Source organism: Sporisorium graminicola, chromosome SGRAM_8 (assembly GCF_005498985.1).
Source record: "Sporisorium graminicola strain CBS 10092 chromosome SGRAM_8, whole genome shotgun sequence".
Lineage (NCBI taxonomy): Eukaryota > Fungi > Basidiomycota > Ustilaginomycetes > Ustilaginales > Ustilaginaceae > Sporisorium > Sporisorium graminicola.
In genome coordinates this window covers 1,714,750-1,738,810 of record NC_043738.1, presented here as the reverse complement: position 1 = coordinate 1,738,810, position 24,061 = coordinate 1,714,750, and the positions used below count along the sequence as shown (strand labels likewise).

General features: G+C 57.4%; 8 protein-coding genes across 8 annotated transcripts; 5 read left to right on the top strand and 3 right to left on the bottom strand.

Moving 5' to 3' along the window:
* Positions 1-28: 28 nt before the first annotated feature.
* EX895_006342 (uncharacterized protein) lies at positions 29-1,066 on the bottom strand (the record flags this gene model as incomplete). The annotated part of the gene is made up of 3 exons (XM_029886934.1): positions 29-288; positions 843-954; positions 1,046-1,066. The coding sequence occupies 3 exons, from the start codon at positions 1,064-1,066 to the stop codon at positions 29-31; spliced, it is 393 nt and encodes a 130-aa protein (XP_029737247.1).
* A 1,411-nt stretch (positions 1,067-2,477) lies between these two features.
* Positions 2,478-3,730, top strand: EX895_006341 (uncharacterized protein; the record flags this gene model as incomplete). Its single annotated transcript, XM_029886933.1, has 2 exons — positions 2,478-2,480; positions 3,296-3,730. The coding sequence occupies 2 exons, from the start codon at positions 2,478-2,480 to the stop codon at positions 3,728-3,730; spliced, it is 438 nt and encodes a 145-aa protein (XP_029737246.1).
* An 888-nt stretch (positions 3,731-4,618) lies between these two features.
* EX895_006340 (uncharacterized protein) lies at positions 4,619-6,376 on the top strand (the record flags this gene model as incomplete). Its single annotated transcript, XM_029886932.1, has 1 exon — positions 4,619-6,376. The coding sequence occupies one exon, from the start codon at positions 4,619-4,621 to the stop codon at positions 6,374-6,376; it is 1,758 nt and encodes a 585-aa protein (XP_029737245.1).
* A 183-nt stretch (positions 6,377-6,559) lies between these two features.
* On the bottom strand, positions 6,560-7,190 carry EX895_006339 (uncharacterized protein; the record flags this gene model as incomplete). Its single annotated transcript, XM_029886931.1, has 4 exons — positions 6,560-6,628; positions 6,736-6,796; positions 6,872-7,067; positions 7,151-7,190. 4 exons carry the CDS (start codon positions 7,188-7,190, stop codon positions 6,560-6,562), a joined length of 366 nt encoding a protein of 121 aa, XP_029737244.1.
* A 297-nt stretch (positions 7,191-7,487) lies between these two features.
* Positions 7,488-10,559, top strand: EX895_006338 (uncharacterized protein; the record flags this gene model as incomplete). Its single annotated transcript, XM_029886930.1, has 1 exon — positions 7,488-10,559. One exon carries the CDS (start codon positions 7,488-7,490, stop codon positions 10,557-10,559), a length of 3,072 nt encoding a protein of 1,023 aa, XP_029737243.1.
* Positions 10,560-10,856: 297 nt separating this feature from the next.
* On the bottom strand, positions 10,857-15,152 carry EX895_006337 (uncharacterized protein; the record flags this gene model as incomplete). Its single annotated transcript, XM_029886929.1, has 1 exon — positions 10,857-15,152. The coding sequence occupies one exon, from the start codon at positions 15,150-15,152 to the stop codon at positions 10,857-10,859; it is 4,296 nt and encodes a 1,431-aa protein (XP_029737242.1).
* A 3,776-nt stretch (positions 15,153-18,928) lies between these two features.
* Positions 18,929-20,824, top strand: EX895_006336 (uncharacterized protein; the record flags this gene model as incomplete). Its single annotated transcript, XM_029886928.1, has 1 exon — positions 18,929-20,824. The coding sequence occupies one exon, from the start codon at positions 18,929-18,931 to the stop codon at positions 20,822-20,824; it is 1,896 nt and encodes a 631-aa protein (XP_029737241.1).
* An 896-nt stretch (positions 20,825-21,720) lies between these two features.
* Positions 21,721-23,847, top strand: EX895_006335 (uncharacterized protein; the record flags this gene model as incomplete). The annotated part of the gene is made up of 1 exon (XM_029886927.1): positions 21,721-23,847. One exon carries the CDS (start codon positions 21,721-21,723, stop codon positions 23,845-23,847), a length of 2,127 nt encoding a protein of 708 aa, XP_029737240.1.
* Between the last annotated feature and the right edge of the window lie 214 nt (positions 23,848-24,061).

Below are 24,061 nucleotides of genomic sequence, written 5' to 3'. Positions count from 1 at the left end.
GAAAGGGGCTACTGAGCGGAAGATGCGCTTAGTAGAAGAAGCCGAGGATCTTGCCGGCAACGTGCTTGCGACGGGCCTCCTCGTGGTCCATGATACCGGCCGAGGTGGTGAGCACGACGTAACCGAACGAACGGGCGGGCAGGAGCTGCTGAACCCAGTTCTCGATCTGGCCGAGCTGAACGTTGAAGCGGGGCGAGATCACACCGCACTTGTTGATACGGCCGTTGAGCTGGATGACAACCTTGCCCGAACGGTGGTCGTCGACCTCCTCGAACTCGCCGATGTAGCCTTTTGACGCCAAATGCAATGAAAAAAGCAAGAATTGTATCAGTCATCTCGCCGCTCTATAGGAACGAAGGTTTTGTGCAGCACAACAAGCACAGCTCGCCAGAGCTCTTCCGCAGAGGGTGACATGATGCGGGAGAAAAGGAGATGAGGATGGAAATGGGAAAGGGAAATGATGTAGCACGCTGAAAATTTGCGCAGATTCGAGGTAGAGGAAGTGCCCCTCCACGCGGTAAGCATAGCAATTGCAGAACTTTGCTATTCCGGAGCCTTAAAGATGAACGCTGGTATGGGCAGCTTGCTCGAGAGAGCAAGCAGCCAGCCAGATGCCCATTAGTTATAACTCCGGGGTGTCCCTCCTTTTTGTCGTCGATAACGTGTCCGGCTCCTACGACGAACTCAACCTATGCAATGTTGGCAGTCCACCGTCTCGAAATAATCTGAAGCGATTCGCGACTTTCCTTGCATGCTAGCAAAGACAATCCTGAGACGGAGAGCGAAAGTATGCGTGGCGATGCTGTGTGCTGTGCTGGCGCTAAACTGGAAAGGACACTTACCGTGCTTCTGCATAACCGAGAGGAACTTGATGACGACCTTGGACGAAGGGCGGACAAGCACCTGGCGCTTACCCTTGCGCTCGGCGTTGACAATGCTGTTAAGAGCGTCGTTCTATTGACAGTAATGATAAAGTTTGCAACGTCAGCAACCGTCTCTAAATACGTTTCTAGACTTGCAGATGCAGAAAGAACGGGAAACTTACGAGAACGGAAATGCGAACCATGGTGGGCGATGTATGTGATCTACTGGGCAGGTACAGGTTATGTCAAAAGTGTTGGCAAAGGCGGAGGTTGGTGGTTAGCTGAGACCTGTTCTGCACCAGTCGTTTAACTACTAATGACGTTCCCAACAACGAGCCGACCGAAGGAAGGGTGACACAGGTGAAGGGGTTGCCAAAAGACGGATCTGGAGAGGTACAGGTCGACGTGTAGACAACAAAGTACAAATGTCGGAAGGCGGTGCACGTTTGGTCGCAGTCGGCAAAGATGCTTTTGCAGCAAGTCGGAGCGGGCGTCGAAACGCTGATGCAAATACTGCGCGGGCAGGGCGTGATGTCGCAGCGATAGCAAGAGCGGTCGGAGCTCGACTGAGCTGTCAAAGAGTCATCCCGTACTAGAAGGCGTGTTGGCAATCGCAATGCTATCCATCTCATGGCGCTGAGAGCCGTCGTTCGACGGGGATAGATTCGAGTGTGTACATTTGAAAGTGAAACGGTGTCGGCAAGTGCATGTCATCCGGTGTCGGGGGGATGCGTGCATACTGTTGCTGCAATTGCTGCTTTCGTATGTTTCATGCTGGTGACTGAGTCGAGGTTTGATGCTGGTTGAGGCGTGTGTCTGTCGTTCGGTTGGTCGGTCGGCCTTTGTCGATGGGAAGTGGCTGCAAGTGCTACTAACCTTGAGGGTGGTGATTAGAAAACCGGTGGATGAAAGATGGAGTAGGAGAGAAGAAGGCCGAGAACAGATGATGTCGACGACCACGCCCGTCGAGCAGGAATCTCGGATGCTCCTCTCGCTTCCGAAGCAGCCATCGAACTTCGAGCTTGACTTGCTTCTGTGGCTCTCTCTCGGACTGTCACTCTGCAAGCCTGACATTTCCCAAGCCGCTCGTCACGCTGTCCTCGTCTCTTCGAGTGCACACCACAGGCAGGCTGTCTAGATTCTGCTCTCGCTGCTCCAGCTGCTGCTTTCTTCTGGACATCCCATTCCGAAATTTTTGGCACAAACCCGGCACAAATTCAAATCTTTGAAGTTTTGTTTGGGAATTATTTTCATTAACTCTTTTTGAATTTGAGGACAGCTGTAAAAAGTCACGTGCCCTGGTCCGGCCGTATATATTTGGAATGTGCCTCTCCAGGCAGAAGCAAAAGAGAGGAGTCGCTGACTGCAAGCCCGGTAGGTTTGGTGGTGCTCCGCAAGCACGGAAGCAGAAGCAAGTGAAGACCGCTTCGAAACAGCGAAGGGGGAGCGCTCTGCAACTGGAATCGCACAATGTTAGTCGGAAGTGCAGCCAGTGAGCTAGTGTGGACCAGGCAGCGACCGAGAGTGACCAAGATCGACTCCTGCTCGTCATCATCCTCTTGCTCACGATCACATTTCACCGTCACCTTACTCTAACCTCAAGAATCATCCAACATGGTAAGCATCTCGACAACACTGCAGCAACATGCGGCACATGCGGCACACACGAACACAGCTACAGCAGCAGCAACAGTACAGCGCCCTTCCGAGCGCTTCTAGCAACAGGATGCGACCATACAGCGACACCGAATGTTACACGAAAGGAGAGATGATTTGATGCAACGCGATCAGTACCGTCATTATGTTTAGCAGGGGAGCTGTTGGAAGCCACAGATGAAGCTAGACGTATACACATCCAAGTGACTGCTGAACGAGGCATACATGGTCAAAGGAACACGGATGCATTGATCGACTTCAATGTTTGCATCACACACTCAGCCAATATACGAAGGTGATATCCACGAAGCCTGGTACATCAGGACCAGCCGTGGTGACGGCGAGGAAATCAAATGGGAGGCAGTCAAAATGACGGAAGCAGATTCATAGAAGCCAAAGACACGATCATCAACCTTTCGCACCTCAGCATACCATTGCGATCGCTCGTCACAACACCACAGTATCGTCCAACTGTTCATTATGCCCAGTCTGGCTATCATCGTCATTCAAACAGTGGCGGCCATAGCACATCGTCAGCAGCTGTCGTCCCACCTCAGCACCGGCACAATGGTATCTCGAGCTGCAGGAACTACAGTGCGACTCCTTTCAAAGATCAGCAACAATTGCCTCTTCGACACATCGATCTACTGCTGTACCTGTTGTTCAAGTGTCGTCCATGTTGCAGCGACGCTATGCTGCAAACAATTCTGTAATCTCATGTGACAGCATCACTGATGTCTTCTCAATTCCTCTGCCACTTCCCACCACGCCTATAGGGTCGAGTTCGCACCAAGACTACCAAGCGTGCTTCGCGCGTGCTCATCGAGAAGTACTACCCCCGTCTCTCGAACGTCGACTTCCACCAGAACAAGCGCGTCATCGATGAGGTCGCCATCATCCCCTCGAAGCGTCTCCGCAACAAGATCGCTGGCTTCACCACCCACCTCATGAAGCGTATCCAGCGCGGTCCCGTTCGCGGCATCTCGTTCAAGCTGCAGGAGGAGGAGCGTGAGCGCAAGGACCAGTACGTCCCCGAGGTCTCGGCCCTTGACACCTCGGCTCCTGGCAGCCTCGAGGTTGACCCCGACACCAAGGACATGCTCCGCTCGTTCGGCTTCGACAGCTTGCCCGTCACCGTCACTGCCCCCGTCACTGCCTACCAGGCTCCCGAGCGCCGTGGCCGCCACGTCCCCGGTGCCGGCCGCCGATAAGCGCTTCGCCCCTAGCGCTCATCCAAGTCTGGCTTCGATGTCCTTGACGTCAGTCCATAGCATTCTCAAGTCGATCAAGACGATCACCACGATTGTCACAAGAGAGGCTAGACCAGCGTTGACGGATATGTACTACCACCACCATCATCGTTCACTCGCATCAATGGCCGTCGCTTTGCAACGGTCTGCCCACCTTTTTGCACATTCGCACACACACACTTGTGTTACGTTCCATCCGTTGTAACTGCAACATTCACATCCCACTTTTCATGGGAACGCACTCTTCCGTCTCCCTACAAAAATCAAACCGGATCCCTCGCAGAAGAGGGGTTCTTTTAGGCTCTGATGTTGATCGTTTGCTGTGTGGTGATGTGTGCAATAGAAGCAAAATAGCTTCCCTTCTGAATCCTAATGGCAAAAGCTGGGTATGAACAAGTCAGCAAAGTCATGCCTCGCTCGACCGTGAGCTGGAAGAAATGTAGAACGTAACATTTACAGTAGGGAAAAGGGGAGCGGGTCGCGCCGCGTGTGTCGGAAAGCGAATCGCGTGAGGTTTGTACTTTGGACCCTGTTTGCTAAGCTGCAGGCCGAGCTTCTCGAACCGTTCTCCCGCAACGTCGTCGACGACCAACTCGCCATCGACACACAAATGACCGTTCTGTCTTCGCGGCCCTCTTCAAGCTGAGCAGTGAATCGCATGCTGTGCGAGCGATGAAACTAGCCGAATGCCTGCTTGCACGCTTTAGCAATCACGCACATCGACATGCCGTTTTCGGTTTGAACTTCGCACAACATAGCATCCGATCGATCGCAGCAGCACAGCGAGCGCCCTACAGAGCAAGGCACGACAACACCGAGTACAAGTGGGGGCTCGATCTGCTAGAAGAGATGCGTGCGGGAGCTAAAACGGCCAAAAGAAGGTTGCCAAAGACGTGGGCATCGACGCACGGCTCCGCGTCGACTGGCACCGCTAGGACATCCCGAGGCAGAGCATCACCGGGGAATGCGTTTCCATTCACGAAGACGCCCGCCCAAAAGGCGAAGGAGGCACAGCAACAGGAACTCGAGCGCGGTCTCGAGGTGTATACGCACAAGTCGCCCGCAGGACCACCCCACGTCGCAGGATCAAACTTCCTCAATCCTCTCTGCAAGCCTTCGTCTTCGTCACAAACGCTCGACCAGCCTCTTCTACCCGACGGTAGCACATCGCGAGGCAAATTGGCGCGACTCAGAACGCCCGTGTTGGCGTACACGGCCAACTACGACGAAGCTGCCGAGCTCCTGTCGTGCCTCGGCCCAGGGCCCATGGGTCTGGATCTCGAATGGAACTTCTCCCGCAAAGGCGCCCAGCGCACCGCCCTCCTCCAGATCTGCTCTCCCTCCATGATTCTCATCATACACCTTTCCGCCATGTCCCATCGCATCCCTCCGCCGCTCAGAAGCATCCTGCAAGACCCGAACATCATCAAGACCGGCGTTGCCATCAGAAATGACGCCCTCAAGCTGCAGCGAGACTACTCCATCGACACGCGCAACGTTGTCGAGCTCGGCACCTTGGCGAAACTTGCACAACCAGGCAGGTGGGCCGATGTCCGCCGGCTCATCAGTCTTCGAGACCTCACGAGGGTGTATCTTGGCCGGAAGCTGCGCAAGGACAGTGTCAGGGTGAGCGACTGGGAGCAGTATCCGTTAAATGCGAACCAGATCGAGTATGCGGCCAGCGACACGTTTGTCAGCTTGGAAGTATTGAGAGCCCTCGCCGAGTATTTCAAGCCGAGCGGGAAGGTGGAAGGCGAGCAGCAGAGAGAAGGATTGTTGGAACAATTAGATCGCATCATGCAAGCGGGGGATGATCCACCTATGGATCTTGAGCAAGCCTTGAAGCTCAGTGCGTACGATCTCTATCAGGAACGAGTCGGGATGCATTCGCTGGCGACGCAGAAGCGCGATCAAATGAGGCCAGCTTTACGAGAAGTTCAACCCCAAGCACAGACACGTTCTACTTCGCCTTCGCGGGTCAGTTTCGGCCAAACTACCAAGTCCCAAACAAACAGTCGAAGCATCAAACCCAGCAGCAGCGGCGGCAAGCAAGAGGCAAACCAAGACAGCGAAGACGACGATTTCATTACGGTCACCAGTGTTCGGCTCGCCCACGACCGAGCCATGCACCAATGGCTCTACTCGCACCGGACGCTCGATCAAGTCGCCCAGTCCGCCAACGTCAAAGCTACGACCATAGCCAACTATCTGCTCAAGGCCATGGTCCAAGCCAAAGAGAAAGGCGACAAAGCCAACGACGGCCAACGAGGCCTACTTGACGATTTCTCCCCCGCCGACAGGGAGAGGCTCGAGGCCCAGCTGAAACAAGCAGGCTCGGTGTTCTACGTCCATTGGCGCAGGTACCGCATGCTAGCCAAACAGTTGGGCTGGATAGATGCAAGCGGCAGCGAGAGTGAGGGTGAGCGACAGAAAGCGACGAATGCTCAACCTGCGAAAGGGACCGCGTCTGCTGGGCAGCCGAATGGGAAGACAGCTTGGCAGAGACCCGCTGCACTCAGACCCCCACCAGCACAGGAACGGAGTCGTCCACGGCTCGTAGTTGAGCTTAGCGACGATGAGGTCGATGTCAACGACACTTCCCGTTGAGTGTTGCACTCCCCCGACACCTGTCACAGGCCTTCAGTTTTGCTTGTTTACCCGTCAAACCACCGCAACCTCGATGTCTTGACACACAAGGGCACTTGCTCGTATCAGAGATATTTGGACCGTTGTCTCCGTTTTCACTGTTGTACAATAGCTCGATTGCAATTCACGACTTCTTGCACCAATTCAAGCCGTTACTGTAGGCGCGGAGGAAGCTGCTGCTTCTTGCTGAGCTTTCGTCTGTAATGCGACGATCTGTGTTGCCAACACCACCAAAGGGAAACGCCCACCATCGATCAAGTTGGTGTCAGCATCACACTTGCGCTCCTTCCACGATCGACCTCGTGCTGTTGGACACTTACCTCAACCTTCTTCTTCTCGGTCTTTTCCGTCAATTCCTTGATCTGTGCTTCAACCCTGTCACTGCCGTGCTCCAAAAGAATCAACCACGGCATCAGTTCGCATGTCCAGCCATAGACAATGGGAGGTGCGACTCACATTTCGCCCTTGATGAACTCGATTCGCTTTTCGACGTTGGTCCTGGCCTCCACCTGGTCTTGTTTAACCAGTACGGGTCCGATCAGCTTGTATATCTGATTATCGTCCGCAAGCTTGCTAAACTCCTTGGCGACCTGTTCGTTTTCGCGCAATTGCGAGTCGAGCTGCTGTCGCGCTTCCACCGCTGTTTGGAAGGCTGTCAACGAGGCACAGCACATGGGTGTGTCAGTCAAGCTGTCAGTCGAGGGAGTTGAAACTTTTGAGAGGAGGGGTACTTACAAGCTTGGAGCTTCTGGTACTCTGCAACTGCTGCCTCCATTGTGTGTGCTGCTGATGGTGTGATGGAGGAGAGGAACCTAGAAGGTCCAAGTGGTCTCTGCGCAACAAGTGGAGAGACCAACACACCTCGAAGGTCTAACAATTTGCACTCAGAAATTTGTTTGGTTGTGCTGCTGAACCCTGAAAGATTGGAAACAGAAGAAGCTCAAGATTGGCGGAATTCGGCGCATTGTGATTTTCTTTCCTCCACTTTTATCCTTTTGTGGAAGAAACGCTTTCACTATTATAGCCAACACCACATACCAACACCATACTCAGCGAGTCAAACGGAAGAGCCATGTCCGCAAACGGCGCTGCAGCCGCTGAAGGAGCGGAGTCGGCACCAGAGGCAATCAAGGTGCCAAACAGCCCTTCCACTGCGTTTGCCGCTCTGTCGCTGTCCGACCAACCTTCCGCCTGTTCCTCTTCATCCTCGATCTTTACACGTGCGCATATCCAGGAGCTCGACGCCTCAACAGCCCTAGTCCATGCACTCAACGAGGCTCGAAAGAGGCCCAAACCTCTCATTCGATCCACTGGCCACCTCATTCGCAGTAGCTATTCCCAAGGCGATGGTCGCCTGGACCATCACCTGCTCTCGTGGAAAGTCGCAGAGTTCGCATATCGCAAATCGACGTCCGTCGGGTCCGAGCTGCCCACACTCGCACGTGGACTGTTTACCGAGCGTATCGCTTCCTCTTCTGCGGAGAAGCACAGGATAGTAGTACGAGGCTACGACAAGTTCTTCAACCTCGGCGAGATGGCGTGGACCAAACCCGAATCCATCACGCACTACACCACCGCACCCTACGTGCTGACTTTCAAAGAGAACGGCTGCATCATCTTCGTCTCCTCCCTATCGCCTCACGAGCTCGTCGTGACCTCGAAACACTCGCTCGGCTCTATCGAAGGCACCGACGTAACACACGCCCAAAAGGGCCACGAGTGGCTGCTCCGCCACCTGGATTCTGTCGGGCGCACCGAGCAGCAGCTGGCAGCCGAACTGTGGCAGCGCAACGAAACAGCAGCGTTCGAGCTGTGCGATGACTCATTTGAGGAACATGTGCTCGCCTACTCGGCCGCGCGCTCCGGGCTCCACCTGCACGGGTTGAATGCCAACTCGGCGTCGTTCCGCACGCGGGACATGCCGGATGTGGATGCGTTCGCGAACGAGTGGGGGTTTATTCCGACACGCTGGATCCAGCTGGGCAGCTTGGAGGAGGTGCAGAGGGTGACGAGCGAGATTGAGCAGACGGGCGCGTGGGAGGGCGAGCCGATCGAAGGATTTGTCATTCGCACGCACATGCCTGATCAGCGGGTGATGGACGAATTGCAGCGCGAGCAAAGCAAGGTCGTCAGCCCCCCGTATGCGCCTGGCCAAGCATGGTTCTACAAGGTCAAGTTCGACGAGCCGTATCTCATGTACAGAGACTGGCGCGAGCTTGCGCGCAAGATGGTGAAGGAGAAAACAGAGTGGGAGGCTAAAGTCGCCAATCTTGCCTCCTTTTCCACCACCAGCGAAGTCACTCCAGAAACGGCTACAGTATCAACACGTAACACAACCGACCCTGCTCCTCCCAGTGCAGAGCAGGATACCGACGTCCACGACAACGTCGACGTCGACGGCGATGGGGAGGGCGCGACAGGCCCCTCCAAGGCAGCCCTCAAGCGCGAACGCAAACGTCTCGCCAAGCAAACCGCCAAAGCAGCTGCTGCCAACCGCACGGCCGCACAAGCAGCCGGGCTCCTCCCGCCCTCACCGCCACAGCCAAGATCCAAGCGCCCCGAAACCAGCCTCTTCGTCACATGGTGTTACGATCGACTCTACGGCAATCCTGCGCTCAACCTCAAACCTCAGCCGCAACTTTTTGCTGGATTGACCCAGAACAAAGGCATTATTGCGATGCGCAATGCGTTCCTCTCCTACCTCGCCACTACTACTCCCACTGCGTCCACAGTCACGGACGGCGATGTGCAGCAGCAGCGGGAGAAGGAGGAGGAAGTGGACGATCGAGAGTTTACGAAAACAGTTCTTGCACCCATTGCCGTGCCAGGGTGCGGCAAGACAGTGTTGGCAGTAGCGCTAGCTGAGCTCTTCTCGGTGGGCCACGTCCAGTCGGACGATTTCAAAAAGAAACAGGGCTTTCTCTCGGCGGTCGAAAAAGACTTACGCACCAATGCTGCCCAATCCAACTATGTGCTGTTCGCCGACAAGAACAACCACCTGTTCCAGCATCGTGATGATCTGATTGACCTCACCGCTCGCCTGTCCCGACCCGAACCCCCACCGGCTGCCTCAGCGTCCAAGAAGAAGCCGAAACCGCAACCTCCGATCGGGCGCATCCGCACCATTGCCCTGGCGTGGGACCTCGACTCACTGCCGCTCAACACGCTCCACCGCATGTGCGCGCAGCGCATCGAGCGTCGCGGGGACAACCACCAGACGCTGGTCGCCGATCCGGATGACTCGGCGGTCAGCGGGCTCAAGTCGCACGAGACGGTGCTCTGGCGCTTCCTGGAGGCGTTGCAGCCGTTCGGAGCCAGCGAGGGGAAGGGGGAGGGTGCCGAGGGGTGGGGGGATGCCAAGTTTGATCGCGTCGTGCGGCTGGCGGTGCGCGCGTCGGCCGAGGAGAATCTGCGCACGGTGGTCAGCGAGGTCGGGCGTGTGGTCGGGTGGGCGATGCCGAGCGAGGAGAGGATTGAAAGTGCCATGGCGAAGGCGCTTGGGTGGAAGGTTGGGAAGAAGGCCACTACTGCAGCAGGGGTAGGAAGCAAGGGCAAGAGCAGCGAGAGCGCGGCAGATGCAGAGGAACCAAAAAAGGCACCGCGCTACTTCGGTCTTGCTGTCGAGCTGGACGTTCGGCACCTCCTCGACCGTCTCGTGCTCTCTTCTCCTCTCCCACCCTCTCCCGGCGGCGCCGAACCCATCACGGCATTCTACACAGCCAACCGCACGCGCCTCAACCTCCGTCCGCACATCACGCTTGTACACCACACCTCGCTCACCCCGTCCGCCTCCTCCCCCGCCGACCGCAAATGGGCATTCTACACGCACCAGCTCGCGTCGAACCCGCACGCCGTGTTCCGCATCACGCTCTCGACGCTGCTGTACGAGCCTGGTTGCCTCCTCACCTTCCCCATCGACGCCATTGCAGCGCCGGACGACATCCGCGAGCAGTTTGAGGAGCTGCACTTCCAGGGAGCGGGGTGGACGCCGCATATCACGCTGGCTACGAGAGAGGACGTCAGGCCGTTCGAGGCCAACCGCGTTGTCTCGGCGTGGAAGCATGGGAAGGAGGACGCGCAGATCCAGGTGGTGGCGCTCCCGCATCCCGTCACCGTCGAAGCTCGAGTCTTTGGCATGTCTTGACACCACCACGGCGCTGGATTCGTACATCCCGTGGCGCCCCCTCTTGTGCCTGCATTGTAAACATGATGCAACGCAATGCAAGACAATCAGACCTCTCAGAACGACGCCGTCTGAGTTTCACACACGTTGAGTGGGCAAATGAGCAAGACGGAAACAAGATGGTTGAATTGAACCCTTTACTCTAGCATGAAAAAGATGCGAATGATGCGTGCAATTAAGGAAGAATCGTGAAGAGATGAGGTATCGTAACGGGAAATGTCTTGTTTCGGGAGAGGAGAACAAGGCGAGGGAGGGACATCAAGCGTCAAAGTAGAAGAGCTTTTTACGATGCGGTTGGAACCCCATCTGAACCGTGCTGCTGCCATTCTCAGCTGCATCACCAGCGGTGCTGCTACCTTCGACGTCTCCCTGACGGGTACTGGCAGTACTGCTTCGAGGCAACCTGGCCTCCTGCCCCAGATGCTTCGCGAGTCCACCTGCGTCGAGCCCCCACGCTGGATTGTAGACGTCATGCGTCTCTCTATCGGGTAATTGCAAGATCGGATACGTCTTGAGACCCGCCAGATGGTCGTAGCTCCACGTACGCGGTGGCTCTCGCTGCGCTTCGTGGTGAGGTGCCGGCTGCACACCATCTTCGGCATCGACGTCTTCTGACGCAGGCGTCAGCGGTGGTTGAACGTCGGTTGCGGTCGACGGTTGGACAGTTCGGTGGTGAGAATGCGTCGGATGCATGCCCATCGAAGAACGCGATCGAGGCGGGGGCATCAACGACGTTCGGTGATGGCGTCGACCGGTCTGACCAGCCATGGCCGAGTTGGGCCGGCTGACAAAGTCACCCGAAGTCAAAGCGTGCGACGACATCTCGCCACCGTCTTCAGGCACGCTCGGCGTGGGGCTTCGGTGCAGCGTGGCGGGCATGGTCGAGTGACGGCTCGATGCAGCCTGACTTGAACTGGTGGGCGGTGCACCCAAGCTCATCATGTGGCCCAGAGCAACTCGCTCATTTCCTTGACCGCCCGCAAGGTGTTGATCGGATGCAGACGAGCTGTGATCATGTGCCGATCCGTGCTCGTGCCAACTGTGCTGATGACGATGATGATGCTGATGCGTATGCTGATGAGCATGATGGTGGTGTTGATGGTGATGGTGAGCGTGACCCCTCGCTGGTTGGTTGACACTCGCTCGAGTGGCGACAGCGGCAGCGTGACCATAGCTGATGCTCTGGCGATGGCCTGCATGAGGGATGGATGATGATGCAGGAGGCGAAGCAATCGAGGTCATGGCTCCCCATCCGAGACCCTTGGCTCGTGGTGATGTGCCGGCGCTGTGATGCAACGAGTGATAGCCTGCAGCACTGTTGGGTCTGGACGGAGACAGAGCAGCGCGTGCAGCGTCGTGCGTCAGAGCCAGACTGCTGTGGTAGGGGCTGCGCATCAGCGTCGGCGAATGCGGCGGCTGGCCATGACCACCAGCACTCAACGGCTGCTGATGCGAGGAGCCAGCGCTGCCTACATACATCTGCGGCGTGTTGGCTGCAGACCAGGTACGTCCTGTGGAGTAGGCCCGGGCACTTCTAGGCACTTGTGCGTACAGATTGGTGCTGCTGCCAGAGCGGCTGATGGGTGCGAGCAGTGGCGGAAGCACCGAGATGTCGCGGCTCCTCCGTTTGCTCGCCTTCTTCTGTACCGCATCTGCGTCCATGACGCGGGTGAAGCTGTCGACGCGAGCGCGTGCCAGTCGCTGTGCTGGGTCTGGGGTCGCTCCCACCGCACCAGCGTGGGTCTTGAGGTCCGCAGGCAAAGAGTCGCCCGGAATGTCGCCTTGGCCGATCTCGCTGACATAGGCGGGAACATATCCTCGACGGATGGTAGGCTTGGCGACGAGACTCTGGGTCGGTGTGATGGCAGCACTGCGATCATCCAACGGCTGCAGCTTGTCGCTGTGCTGACTCGAGGAGCGAGCCATGCTCACATCTCTCGTAGACGAGGCTCGCTTTGAAGCATACGATACCTTCTGACTGCTGCTGCTGCGCGAGGCGCTGCTCTCGCGTCGGAAAGTCTCGCGGGCGCTGCGAGACGGCCATTCGTCGCTGTCATCCATAGAGTGAAAGACTTCCGAGTCCGTCTGCATCGGCGCTGGGGAGGCGGTCGAGCGCCAATTGAGCCATGCCGAAGACAGAGAGCGGAGCCAGCCACTGCTGGTAGAGCCCGAGTTGGAACTTGAGATTGACACCGCATTCGAGTTGCGACGTGCAGGAGCGCCTGCCACACCGAAAAGGGACAGTCGTCGCAAGTCGGTCGGCCTTGACTCGGATGTGTCGGTGCCGCGTCGCGACATGGCGGCCAAAGGACCTGATGCGCGAGATTGGGCGAGCTTGAGACTGCCGACGGCCATACTGAGGCTGTCACTGCTGTCGGCATTGCGGGAGCTCTGACTCAGCCTGGACGGATCATTGAAGCTCTGGTACGAATAGCTCTGGGACATGGCGGTAGGACGTCGACCAGAAAGGTCTGCATCTTGAGACGCTTGTCGCTGCGGCTGCTCGCTTTCCAACTCAGCGTGGTCGTGCAATGACGACGATGACGCCAACGTGTGCTGATTGGTCAAGGTAATGCCGCTGGCACCCATGAGCGTGTGTTCGCTTGCCAAGCTACGTGAGAGCAGCGAGCCTTTGGCTCCAGGACTGCCGACGTGGTCGCTGAACAAGTCGATCGAAGGAGCGGCGTGGTGCTGGCTGCTCTTGTCAAGCAGCTTGAGCGGACTTGTGGCAAGTAGAAGTGAGGCTTGGTGCGAGCGAGAGCTGGGTCGGTGCGGCAAGGTGTACGCAGGAGAAATGGCGCGACTGGCTTCCGACTGATGTTGTGCTTCCTCGTCGACCTCGTGAGTTGGAGCAAAGCCCAGCACCGACAGACGACGAGCGGCTCTGGCGCTGCTGTGAGGTCCCGATGAGGAGGGCACAATCATCGACTGCCTCGGTGTGATGGCAGGCGTGGCAGTGCTGGTCGATAGTCCTGAAGCGGTGCCAGCAGCGTTGCCTTCGCCGCTGAAGCCATTGCTGCTGCGGACACCCGAATTCGAGCGCGGCTTGAGCCTTGGCTCCCACAAACTGCTACCGCTTCCAGAACTGAAGACACTGCCTTCGGTCCCGGCCGTGCTGGCCTTTCCAGCGCTAGCAGCTGAAGACGTGCGCGGAGGTACGGATGAGTACCGAGCTGCTTCGGAATGTGGAGCGACTTCGGCAGCGCGCACTCTAGGACTGTTCTGCGCAGCCGGCGTCATTGCATAGGACGGCGTGTATTGCGGGAAGTAGCCTTCAGTGCTGGTGCCAGGAGGGTGCAGGCCCAAGGGCGTGATCAGCCTACCGCTAGCGGTGCGTGGCTTTTGAGCGGCACCGCGACCGTAGACGTACCCGCTGGAGCTTTCTGTAGCGGTGTCGCTTGCGCCGCTGGGAATGCCTGCACCACTGGCGCTGCTGCCGTCGGCATACTTGTCCATGCACTCGGGACAGAGGCATTCGCTTTCCGGGGTGTTGACTGCCATCTGCAGCGGCATGGAAGAGACGCTGGCGGATCGTGTCCATGTGTGCGGCGGTGGTGGTGGGGTTGCCCAGGCGGCGTTGTTGGGTGGGACGAGCGGCTGCGACAGGTACTGAGTCAACTCGCCAAGGCCAGAGGAGCGTCGTTCGTCGATTAGGCGGCATCGCTCGGAACAGTAGAGCGGAGTGGGAGCCTTGCGTTTGGCAGCCAGCTCGTCCTCCTGTTGCTTCAAGGTAGCTGGGGTGAGGCCGAGACCACCGAGGAAGCCACGCTTCTTTGCGCGAGCTTGGCTGTCGGAAGTAGTGTTGTTGGCGTTGGAGGCATGAGTGGCTTCATTCGACTTGAACGACGACGGCCCGCTGCTGTTGGAGTGCGAACGATTGCTGGCTGCTGAGTTAGGTCGAGAAGTGGCGGGACTCTTGCGACCGTGAGACGCATCACGGCCGGCTGCTTTCGGCTTTGCCTTGTCGTCATGCAGTTTGGTGGTGGGGCGAAGCTCGCTGAGGGCGTGGAGACGACTTCCGGCGCTGCCTGTGCGCTTGTGTGGACCGAGTGGCCCTGCTCCGGCCTTGGCATGAAGGCGACCGGCGGAGTGAGTCCTCTTTAGAGGAGTGGGTCCTGGTGCCTTTGCGGGATTTGGCGACTGTTTGGATGCAGCTGCAGCTCTGGTGTCGTCTGCAGTGTCGGGTGCGGAGGGGCCGCGAGCTTTTATGGTGCCCGAGCGACTCTTGAGGGTGGTGTGTGTAACAGGCGAGGTGCCCGTCGCGCTGGTAGTGCCGGTCTTTGCGATCCCTTCGCCAGGCTCGATGAGGCAGTCGCATGTTACACAGTAGGTCTGAGTCCAAAGCTCTTGGCCGTCCATCTCGAAGGCGGCTTCCTCGTCGCTGCTATCGTCAGTTGTGGTTTCCTGGTCGTCATCGTCGTCGTCGGCCACGGCTGAATCGCGCATCAATTTCGGGTTGGGTCTGGAGGGACCGGGAGTAGGGCCAGAGCCGTTGGCGGGCTTGTGCGCCGCGCCTGGAGGACGCGCTCCTCCGAGGCCAGCAGCTAAAGGCATGGTTTCGAAGGTAACAAAGGCGGGTATGTAGTAAAGGAAAAGGTATTACGACGGCATGTAGGATCGAAGCGATGTTGGGTAACGCTGAGGCGGAGCAACGAGTAGTCAGGCCTTCTGTATGCGTCGTCTAAGAGGAGACAAGGGCAGAGACGTGAAGGCAGGCCGAGAAGGTTGGGAGAGGGGCGTAGACGGTGCAGAGCAGGAGAATCAAGCCTTGCGAAGTGGCATGATGTTGGCGTTGATCATGTGGGTAGCCAGCGGTCTCGGGCCGAGGTGGTGGTGGTGGTGGTGTTGCAGTTGCCGAAAATTGCAAGAGAAAGTTGTTAACTGCTGCAGACTATCGGCTGAAGAAACAAAAGGATAGCGGAAGGTGTTGATGGGAAAGCGAACGGTTCCTGAGGGTGCCGACGCTGGTGTGCGTGAGGGAGAGGGAGCGAAAGGAAGTGGGAAGCAGGGGTCGTGGGAAGGCCGAAAGCGAGCGTGACAAGAGGAACGTGTGTGGGAGAGTGCGAGAGTCAACTGCGTGTGGGATGGGCGACAGCCAGGAAAGGAAGCATTCGTGTTAGTCCGGGCTGGGAGAAATGCGACGACGGCGTCTGTCTCTTTACTGCCGTGCTTTGCATTAACCGGAAGAGTCGCTTGGGGACGCATTCGCATTCGCATTTGCATTTGCACTCGCATTCGCAGGATGCGGAGCAAGAAACCAGAGACCGCACTGCAAATTCTCATGTGGGCGTCAATCTAGAGTCCGTCAGGCCAGAAGAGTCATTTCAAAAGGTTTGGCACTCTCTCGACGGCACTCGCTCGGCTAAAGCTGAGAGGCTCGGGAGACGCGCTTTTTCGCTCGCCTTTCTCGCTCTCTCTCCCAAATCCCCTTTCATTCCAACGCGTCTCAGGCAATAAGGCGGAGTCTGGCCGGCGTGGGGGAGAGACAGAGAAAGGCGAAAAAGGAGCAACTTCGGTCTGTTACTGCCAAGTCGACTCTTTCTCTCTGGTCTCTGAGTCGGGCCATCCTTGGCAAAAAGAAAACTGAAGACGAGACAGCAACAGAAGGCATTCGATCCCGACTGGGGGTGTGAGACATGGGGAAGAGAAGCTTCAGCGACCGAGTCGGCTGACTGGCTGGCTTGCTGCAGCTGGGCGTGTCAAGTCTGTCGTACTCTCCAGCCCAAAGCGTCGACTCAACGGCGTCTCTGCGTGCTCTCGATCCTACGAGCGAGCGAGGGATCGGAGCCGACTTGCATCGCAGCGCAGCAGGGTCAGCTTTGGCAACCGCCCTCCGCAAGGCGCAAAAGCTACAGGGGCCTTTCCAGAACGAACCACGAGCAAGCTCAGGGGACAAGCAAACGTGTCAGGTGTCAGCAGTGCAAGCGAACATGTCGCGGCAAGACCGAACAATTAATCGCACAAGCGTCGATCCGGACGGCATGTTGGCCGCCCTAAGATCGACAGCAGCTCACTCAACTTGAGCAGCTTCTCGACTTGGACTCCTTTCTTAGCATCGCAGACACCATCCCCAGCGAGCAACTTTGCATCGTGTCATTTCCTCTTTGGCTGTGCTTTTCGACCTCGTGGCAAGTTGCCAATTCGATATCGATTTCCATGTCTGCAAACACGGCAAAGACGGCCGTGTCTGCCGTGATGGCGGCTCGGGATCGGCGTGGCGTGGCCTGGCTGGGTGGGCGTGGCGGTGATGCGAACGTTTCTATTTTCTATTTTCGACGACGGAGAGCCGTGTCGCGCTGCAAGCTCGCGCTGACCCGCTGCAAGGTCGCATCTGTCCTCGGACAGCATGGCACTCAAGGCCAACAGCAGCATGGGTTACGAGGACGGATGGATAAGGTGCGATTCAGAGGGTCAGCCGCCTATGCACGATCCTGGCAACGACGGAATGCTCTCTCTCTCCCCCTTTCTCGCTTTGCGACCCTTCGCCTTTTGACATGCCGATCAAAGTAAGGCACATCTTGAGTAAGCCTCACCTCGGACGAACTTGGTTTTTCGCTTGTCGGTAGTGCCGGCAAGATTCATGAGGCGCAGCAGCAACCCATCGACGCAGCGCATGAATTACTGCTGCGATGCTAGTGGAAAAGGGCTAACGCGTCCAGATGGCTGGTCAACCAGATCGCCGCAGGTTTATTTATGCCCACGCTTCATTTTTAGTTGCCGTTGATGGCTGAATCCCACCGTTGGAGACGAAGCGAGCCACTTGATCAATTGCTTTATCGTCCATCATGCAGCCCCAGCTCGACGCTCGATCCCACCTTGAAACGAGTCACCGAACGCACGAAAGGCACACGGTGCGGTACAGTAGTAGCCTGCAACGCTCGAATGGCTACCACGGTATGGATTGCCGTGCGGCATTGCTGACTGGGAAAGGTTGACAGGCGAAGCCTGTGCCCCAACTGTCGAAGCTCGTTTGCATGCTCGGTCGGCGGGCTCGCTGCTCAACCATGTGCAGCCACCAGCAGCTAACCAGCAGACTGTCAAGGAGATTGGCGTTTTTGCTCACTCTATGACAAAAGTGGCATGGAGACGCGCTTAGATAGCGACCTTCGGCGTCCTCGTTTGTGAGCCGCACTCTCGACCGCAAGTTGCCGGCTAATGCATGATGCAAAAATTAGGCTCAAAGGTGCGGTTCGCAAGAATACGTCGCAACCAAGGCTATCCAACGATTGCTGCCTTTACCATGCGCTCTCTTCTCTTCGAACAGGCCGAGCCGCTTTCCAACTCCACCACGCTTTGCCCTGCACATCGAAGTGTCTCTCGAGGAGAGTCTCCCCAAGAACGTTCCCGACTTGTTTCGTCCTTGCAGCCAGATACAGCGGGCTCAGCAGTCGTCGGTGCCTACATTACGCACGAAGCGAAGGCTGTGGCGTGGGTGCGCCGCTCCACTTCGCCTCGTCTTTGCTCATGAAGCGAGCCTATGCCACTTGAATCTGGTGAGTGGTTGCGGATAAGACCGTGAAAGCAATCACACGACGGGTATTGATGCCCACTTGCAGTCCCGAGCAATGTCGGTTGCAGGTTGGCGAGGTGAAGGGGACGTGTCGAGACTGCGTCTTTAGATTGACCTTACCCACTCACAGGCTAAAAGATAACAAGGGGGCCCCGGACGTGCTAGTCCAACCTATTGCGTCTAGCTCGACGACCCTCTTTCATCCGACAAGGCCACTTTGACCCGAACTTAGGCGAATCCAGAAACATGAAATCGCAGAACTCTTCAGTTTTTTCGAGTGTTAGAGCGCCAATGCCAAGCAGGATCGCGGATACCAAGGAAGAAAGATCTCGAGATCTTGATCCAAAGATCCGTTCGACCGAGGTCTTTCGTTCTTCCTTGGACCCCACATCGAGAAGATACACGCTTCAACGAGCTGGCCTCGATTGCCCGCCGTGAACAAACGTGACTTCACGAATGACCATCTACATCATGGTGCACTGCTGAAAACAAGACTGGGCACGCACCTGGCCATTGCGCACAGTGAGGACCGCAGAGGTGATTTTGATGGACACTGCCGGGTCTGGTTATCATAATCGGCTAGCAGTGTGACGAGATGATGAGATTTTTTTTCTGTGATTGGCTGGAATTGCGAAAATGGCGTCTTTGTTGGAGGCAGCTGCGTTTGTCATGCAGCACCGAGTCACCGACTCACTTCTTCCAACTGCATCCTCTCATCTCATCTTGATCTCGACCATATCGATTTGCTCCACATCTTTTCCTCACCTCACAACCCGGTGCAGACGCAACGCTCTCTCGCACGGTCGTACGTTCGCCCACCATGCCTCCCAGCACACACCTCCGAGGACCCCCTGATGACCCGAACGCGGAATGGATCATCCAAAAGTACGGCGGCACCAGCGTGGGCAAGTTCCTCGACACCATTGCAGAGCAGATCGTGCCATCGTATCTCGCAGGCAACAAGGTTGCCATCGTCTGCTCCGCTCGTTCCGGCCAGACCAAAGCGCTCGGCACCACCAATCTGCTCCTCCAAGCTGCCAATGAGGCGCTTGAAGAGGCGCTCACCCCGGCAGCATCCCTCTCCAACTCAGTCGCTTCGCTCGCAAATGGTGCTCAGACGCCCCTCCATCGTCCTGGCTCGGCCTTCTCGCGCAAGTCTAGCACGCGCGGTACCCCGATTGGTCGCGTCGAGCCGCTCAGCGGCAACGTGCTCGACAGCAAGCTTGAACAGCTCAAACTCAATGGCAGCGAATCCAAGCCGGTCAAGAGTGATGCCGGCTCCGATTCGGAGCCCGAAGTCGCCATCGGGTTCAATGCTACAGTCGACCGCATCCTCTCGGACCACATCGCTTCAGCAAGAAAGGCGGTGACCAAGAACAAACAGCTCTTGCAGCAGCTCGAGAGCGACATTGCCGAAGACTGCGATCGCTTGCGCGACTTCTTGCTCGCTGCCAAGATCATCGAAGAGATTTCGCCCAAATCCAAGGATATCATCATTGGCGTCGGCGAGCGACTCTCGTGCCGCATCGCTGTCGGTGCGTTGCGCGATGCAGGTGTCGATGCAGAGCTCGTTACGCTCGAAAGCATTGTCGACCCTTCCTTTTCCGCCCATGCGGTGCAAGACGCTCAGGGAGAGTTCACGCTCGACCAGGCATTCTACGATTCGCTCAGCGAGGCATTGGGTGAGCGTCTCAAGTCGTGCACTGGTGTGCCTGTCGTGACTGGCTACTTTGGCAACGTCCCCGGCTCGCTGCTGTCGCAGATTGGACGTGGATATACGGATTTGTGCGCCGCACTGTGTGCCGTGGGTGTAGTTGCGAAAGAGCTTCAGATCTGGAAAGAGGTCGATGGCGTCTTCACCGCCGACCCGCGCAAAGTGCCTACCGCGCGTCTCATTCCGTCTATCACACCGGAAGAAGCCGCCGAGCTCACATACTACGGCAGCGAAGTCATTCACCCCTTCACCATGGAGCAGGCCATCAAGAAGGCTATTCCCATCCGAATCAAGAACGTGGAGAACCCTACAGGTACGGGTACCGTCATCTTCCCTGATGTTCCGGAAGGCCACGATTCGTCCGAAGACAAGCTTGTCGACGGACACGTCGACCAGCCCCGTCCTCCTCTGACTCCCTCGGCGAGCAAGTCCAACTTCTCTGCATGGGGTACGTCGGCAAAAACCGAAGCAGCACGCCCTGTGATGGGCGAGCGCAAGCTGCCCACCGCCGTCACGATCAAGGACAACGTGCTGGTGCTCAACGTGCACTCGAACCGCAAGACTGTCTCGCACGGCTTCTTTGCCAAGATCTTCGGAACGCTCGACAAGTACGGCGTCGTCGTCGACCTCATCTCTACGTCCGAGGTGCACGTGTCCATGGCCATGGCCGCCGGGTTGAGACCGAGGACGCTCGAGAAGGTCAAGCTGGACCTGCAGAAGGTGGGCACCGTCAGCGTGTTGCGCGACATGGCCATTCTGAGTCTCGTCGGCAAACACATGCGCAACATGGTCGGTGTCGCGGGCAGAATGTTCACCGTGCTGGCCGAGGGGAATGTCAACATCGAGATGATCAGCCAAGGCGCGAGCGAGATCAACATTTCGTGCGTGCTGCACGAAAAGTTGGCTGTCAAGGCCCTCAACTTGATCCATTATAGCGTTTTAGAGGTCAGTCCCAAACCGAGCAACTCGGAGGCGGGCGCTTTTGGAAGGTCCTTCTTCTAGTCGGGGGTTCAGAATCGCTCCAACAGCTTTTCGCTGCACACACCTCGCATCTTAGAATCACACACGTTTCGCAATTTGGTCCAACCCAAAAGAAAAAGCATCCACTCTCTCCATCTCACTGCATTTGTTCTCTTCAATTAATGTACTTGTATCCGCTCTCGAACCGAAAGTGATTTTGTCCCAAGGAGCTCTGGTTATATACTGGCGGAACCGAAGGCACCAAAGTTGTTCGACGCCCATCACTTGGTGACTTCTTGGTGCCTTAGGTGTTACTCTGTGAACGAACAGTAAATGTTTGATTTTAGTAGGTGAATAAATTTATTAAAAAAAGGAACAGCGATACAGCGACACAGACAGCCGGGACATGTCACTTACTGCACAGGCACAAGGTTCAGGCCGTCAACCAGCAGCGCTCTCTGCTCGTCAATGTCGAAGCTGTGACTGTAGCCAAGAGGAGGTTCCTTGCTCATGTAGTCTCTACTTTCCTTGCTCTCTAGCTGACGCTTGCAAAGACTGTCTCTATCTCTGTATGCCCTGGCCGAGCCTGTTCGAAACGCAGCGCCATTTGTCTCCGTCAACGTTTCTCCGACCCTTCTCTCCCTTCCTCCATCCATTCCCAGCACCATTTTTTCGGAGGGATCACTTCTACGAGGGCAGGTCCTTTTTTTCTTCTTCCATTTGTCTTCTCTTCACCGGCACAAGCTATTCAGCAGGACTGAACGCATCCCAGCACAGCCTTGATCGATGCAAGGCTGAAGGATTCACAGCTTCAAGCCATACTTCTTTTTTTTTTTTCTTCAACAACAACCGTTTGATTCGGAGAAGCACACTTGCGCACCTCAGTTCGGCGGACAAGCCGGCCTTGTCTTTCTCTTCTCGACTCTGTCTTCAAGAAAATGCGGCGGTACAAGCCTATGACGATGAGGCTGTTCTGCTTGGTTGCGGTGTTATCGGTCGTGGTGATGTCGGTGGTGACAGGTGATAAGGTGGAGGCGAGGAGCGTTTCGCGCGGGGTGAGGGGGGAGGAGGGCAAGCCGCGCGATCTGTTCGATCAGATGCTTCACTCGTTGGCGAGCAAGTATTTTCCTGGCTATCGTGGCGCGCTTGGTGGGGATAGCTTTTCCAGTTCAGGTGCACCGCTGCAGTGGAGCGTACATCCACTTCCGAGGAAGCGACAGCTGAATCTCAGCCCCTCGTCGTCGGCTGAAGACGATAATACTCCGTCTTCGGCTTCTTCTCTGTCCGGTTTGCTGGGCGGAGGCGGAGGAGGAGGAGGAAATGCGATCCCAGCATCGGTCCTTGCTGCTGCTGCTGTCAACACTCCTTCTGCCAGTGCAAGCGGTAGTGCGACACAACCGAGTGCCACGGCTGGGAGCAACTCGGATCGCTCTTCTGCTTCCGCTGCCCCTTCAGCTTCGGCGAGCAACTCCTCCCCATCTACCTCTCCTCCCGCGAGCTCCGCCGCCGCTCCATCGTCCGCTGTACCGCTGTCGAAGCTCATCACAGCCAGCTCCTCGTCTCCCAGTTCTTCGACCAACACGGCGTCGAGGACATCTACTACCGCCACGCCTACGCCCACCTCGACCTCGGACTCTTCCAAGTCCCCCTGGCTGCTCTCGCCGAAGCACAAGATGTTCCCGCTCGTCGTCGCCGGCCTGGCGGCGGCGGGCCTTCTTGCGCTCATGCTGCTCATTGCGATCGCACGCTGCATCGCACACGACCAGCTGCGCCGTGACAACCTGCGCAAGAGCTATGCATTCGACGACGGTGCCCCCGCCAAACGCGGCAGCGGAGACCGGTTCACGTCGGGACCTCCTGGTATGGCGGCAGCGCGCTCGCTCCGTCGGGCCATGACAAAGAAGAAACAGCTGGGCAGCTTCGCGCGGCGAACACAGGACGGCAGCGTGCTCATCGAGGTGGGCGACGAGGTGTTTGCTGTCCCCGCGCACCTTGCCGACAGCTACCGCGAAAAGATCCTGCGCGAGAAGCGCTCGGCGTCGGACCTGACTGCCGTGTCCGAAGGCGGGTTGTTTGGAAACGTCAAGCCGAAGTACTTGAATGACGGTGGGCCGGATGGTGGGGATGAAGAGCAAGCGCGAGCCGCGTATGATAACATGCTCGAGGGTGGGGCGGGCGTGAGACGGTCGCTGAGCCAGAGGCTGGGTGACCGGCTGCGGTCGCTCACCACTGCCACGCCTGCTCCGCTAGCGGCGGTGCAGGAGAGACCAATGGCCGAGAGAAACGCCTTCTCCTTCCACAGCCAGCACCAACAGAACGGCGCGATTCGACAGAGCAATCTGGCCGCACGCGCTCCCGTCGTCACCACTGGTGGCGCCGGCTGGGCAATCCAGCAACGACAGGCCTCGCTCACCGCACCGCCTCCTCTGGCTCAACCTAAACCCTCCACACGCCGGGAAACGACCGAGCAAACGACACACGGCACAGCGAGAGTGTACGAACGCACGTCGGCGCCACCTCGACGACCGCCGCTGCAAGCGCCTGCCAAAACGCAGCCGCGCAAAGCCGCGCCCAAGCTCGAGCTCTCGCTGCTGGCCGAGAAGCTGGCCGACCTGGAGAAGCAGTCGCACGCCTCGTCCTCGCCGTCTTCGGCGCGAAGCAAGCTTCCGGTCGAAGCAAGGCTGACGCGCCTCCCGAGCTCGGGTGCGGGCACGTTCGGCGGGAGCCACACAAGCGTGTCGGACGCGTCGGAGCTCAGCGTCCCCGGCGCCTTCCCGCAACGCACCAAGTCGCTCCACAGGACCAAGTCGGTCAAGCCGCTCCTCCTCACCCCTACCGCCGACGTGGGCAGCTACCGCCACCGCCCGGCTGCTGCGCGCGCAAAGACCCAGCTCCAGCCCCGCTCCGCACTCGAGCGCAAACACAGCTCCGTCGCCCTCGCCTCGCCAACAAGGTTCACAGGGGACAACACCGCGCCCCGCGTTGTCGTCCACCCCGAAAGACCTCAGCCCGCCGCTACCCTCAGACCGCTCCCCGTTCCACCGCCGTTCACCTTGCCCAAGTGATTGGCTATCGACCAAACATGTACCCTGCCCCTCCCCCTCACCTTTTGTACTTAGCCCTTCACACACCTCTTTACACTCTTTTCCAAATGGAATGAAAAAAAGAAATCGACGATCTGTCCCTACTCCTCACACATTGCGTCACACAGAATCTGTCTGTCACAATCCGCATCGAAGAACCAATGCACAGACTGAGCATTGCTGTTAGGAAGTACAT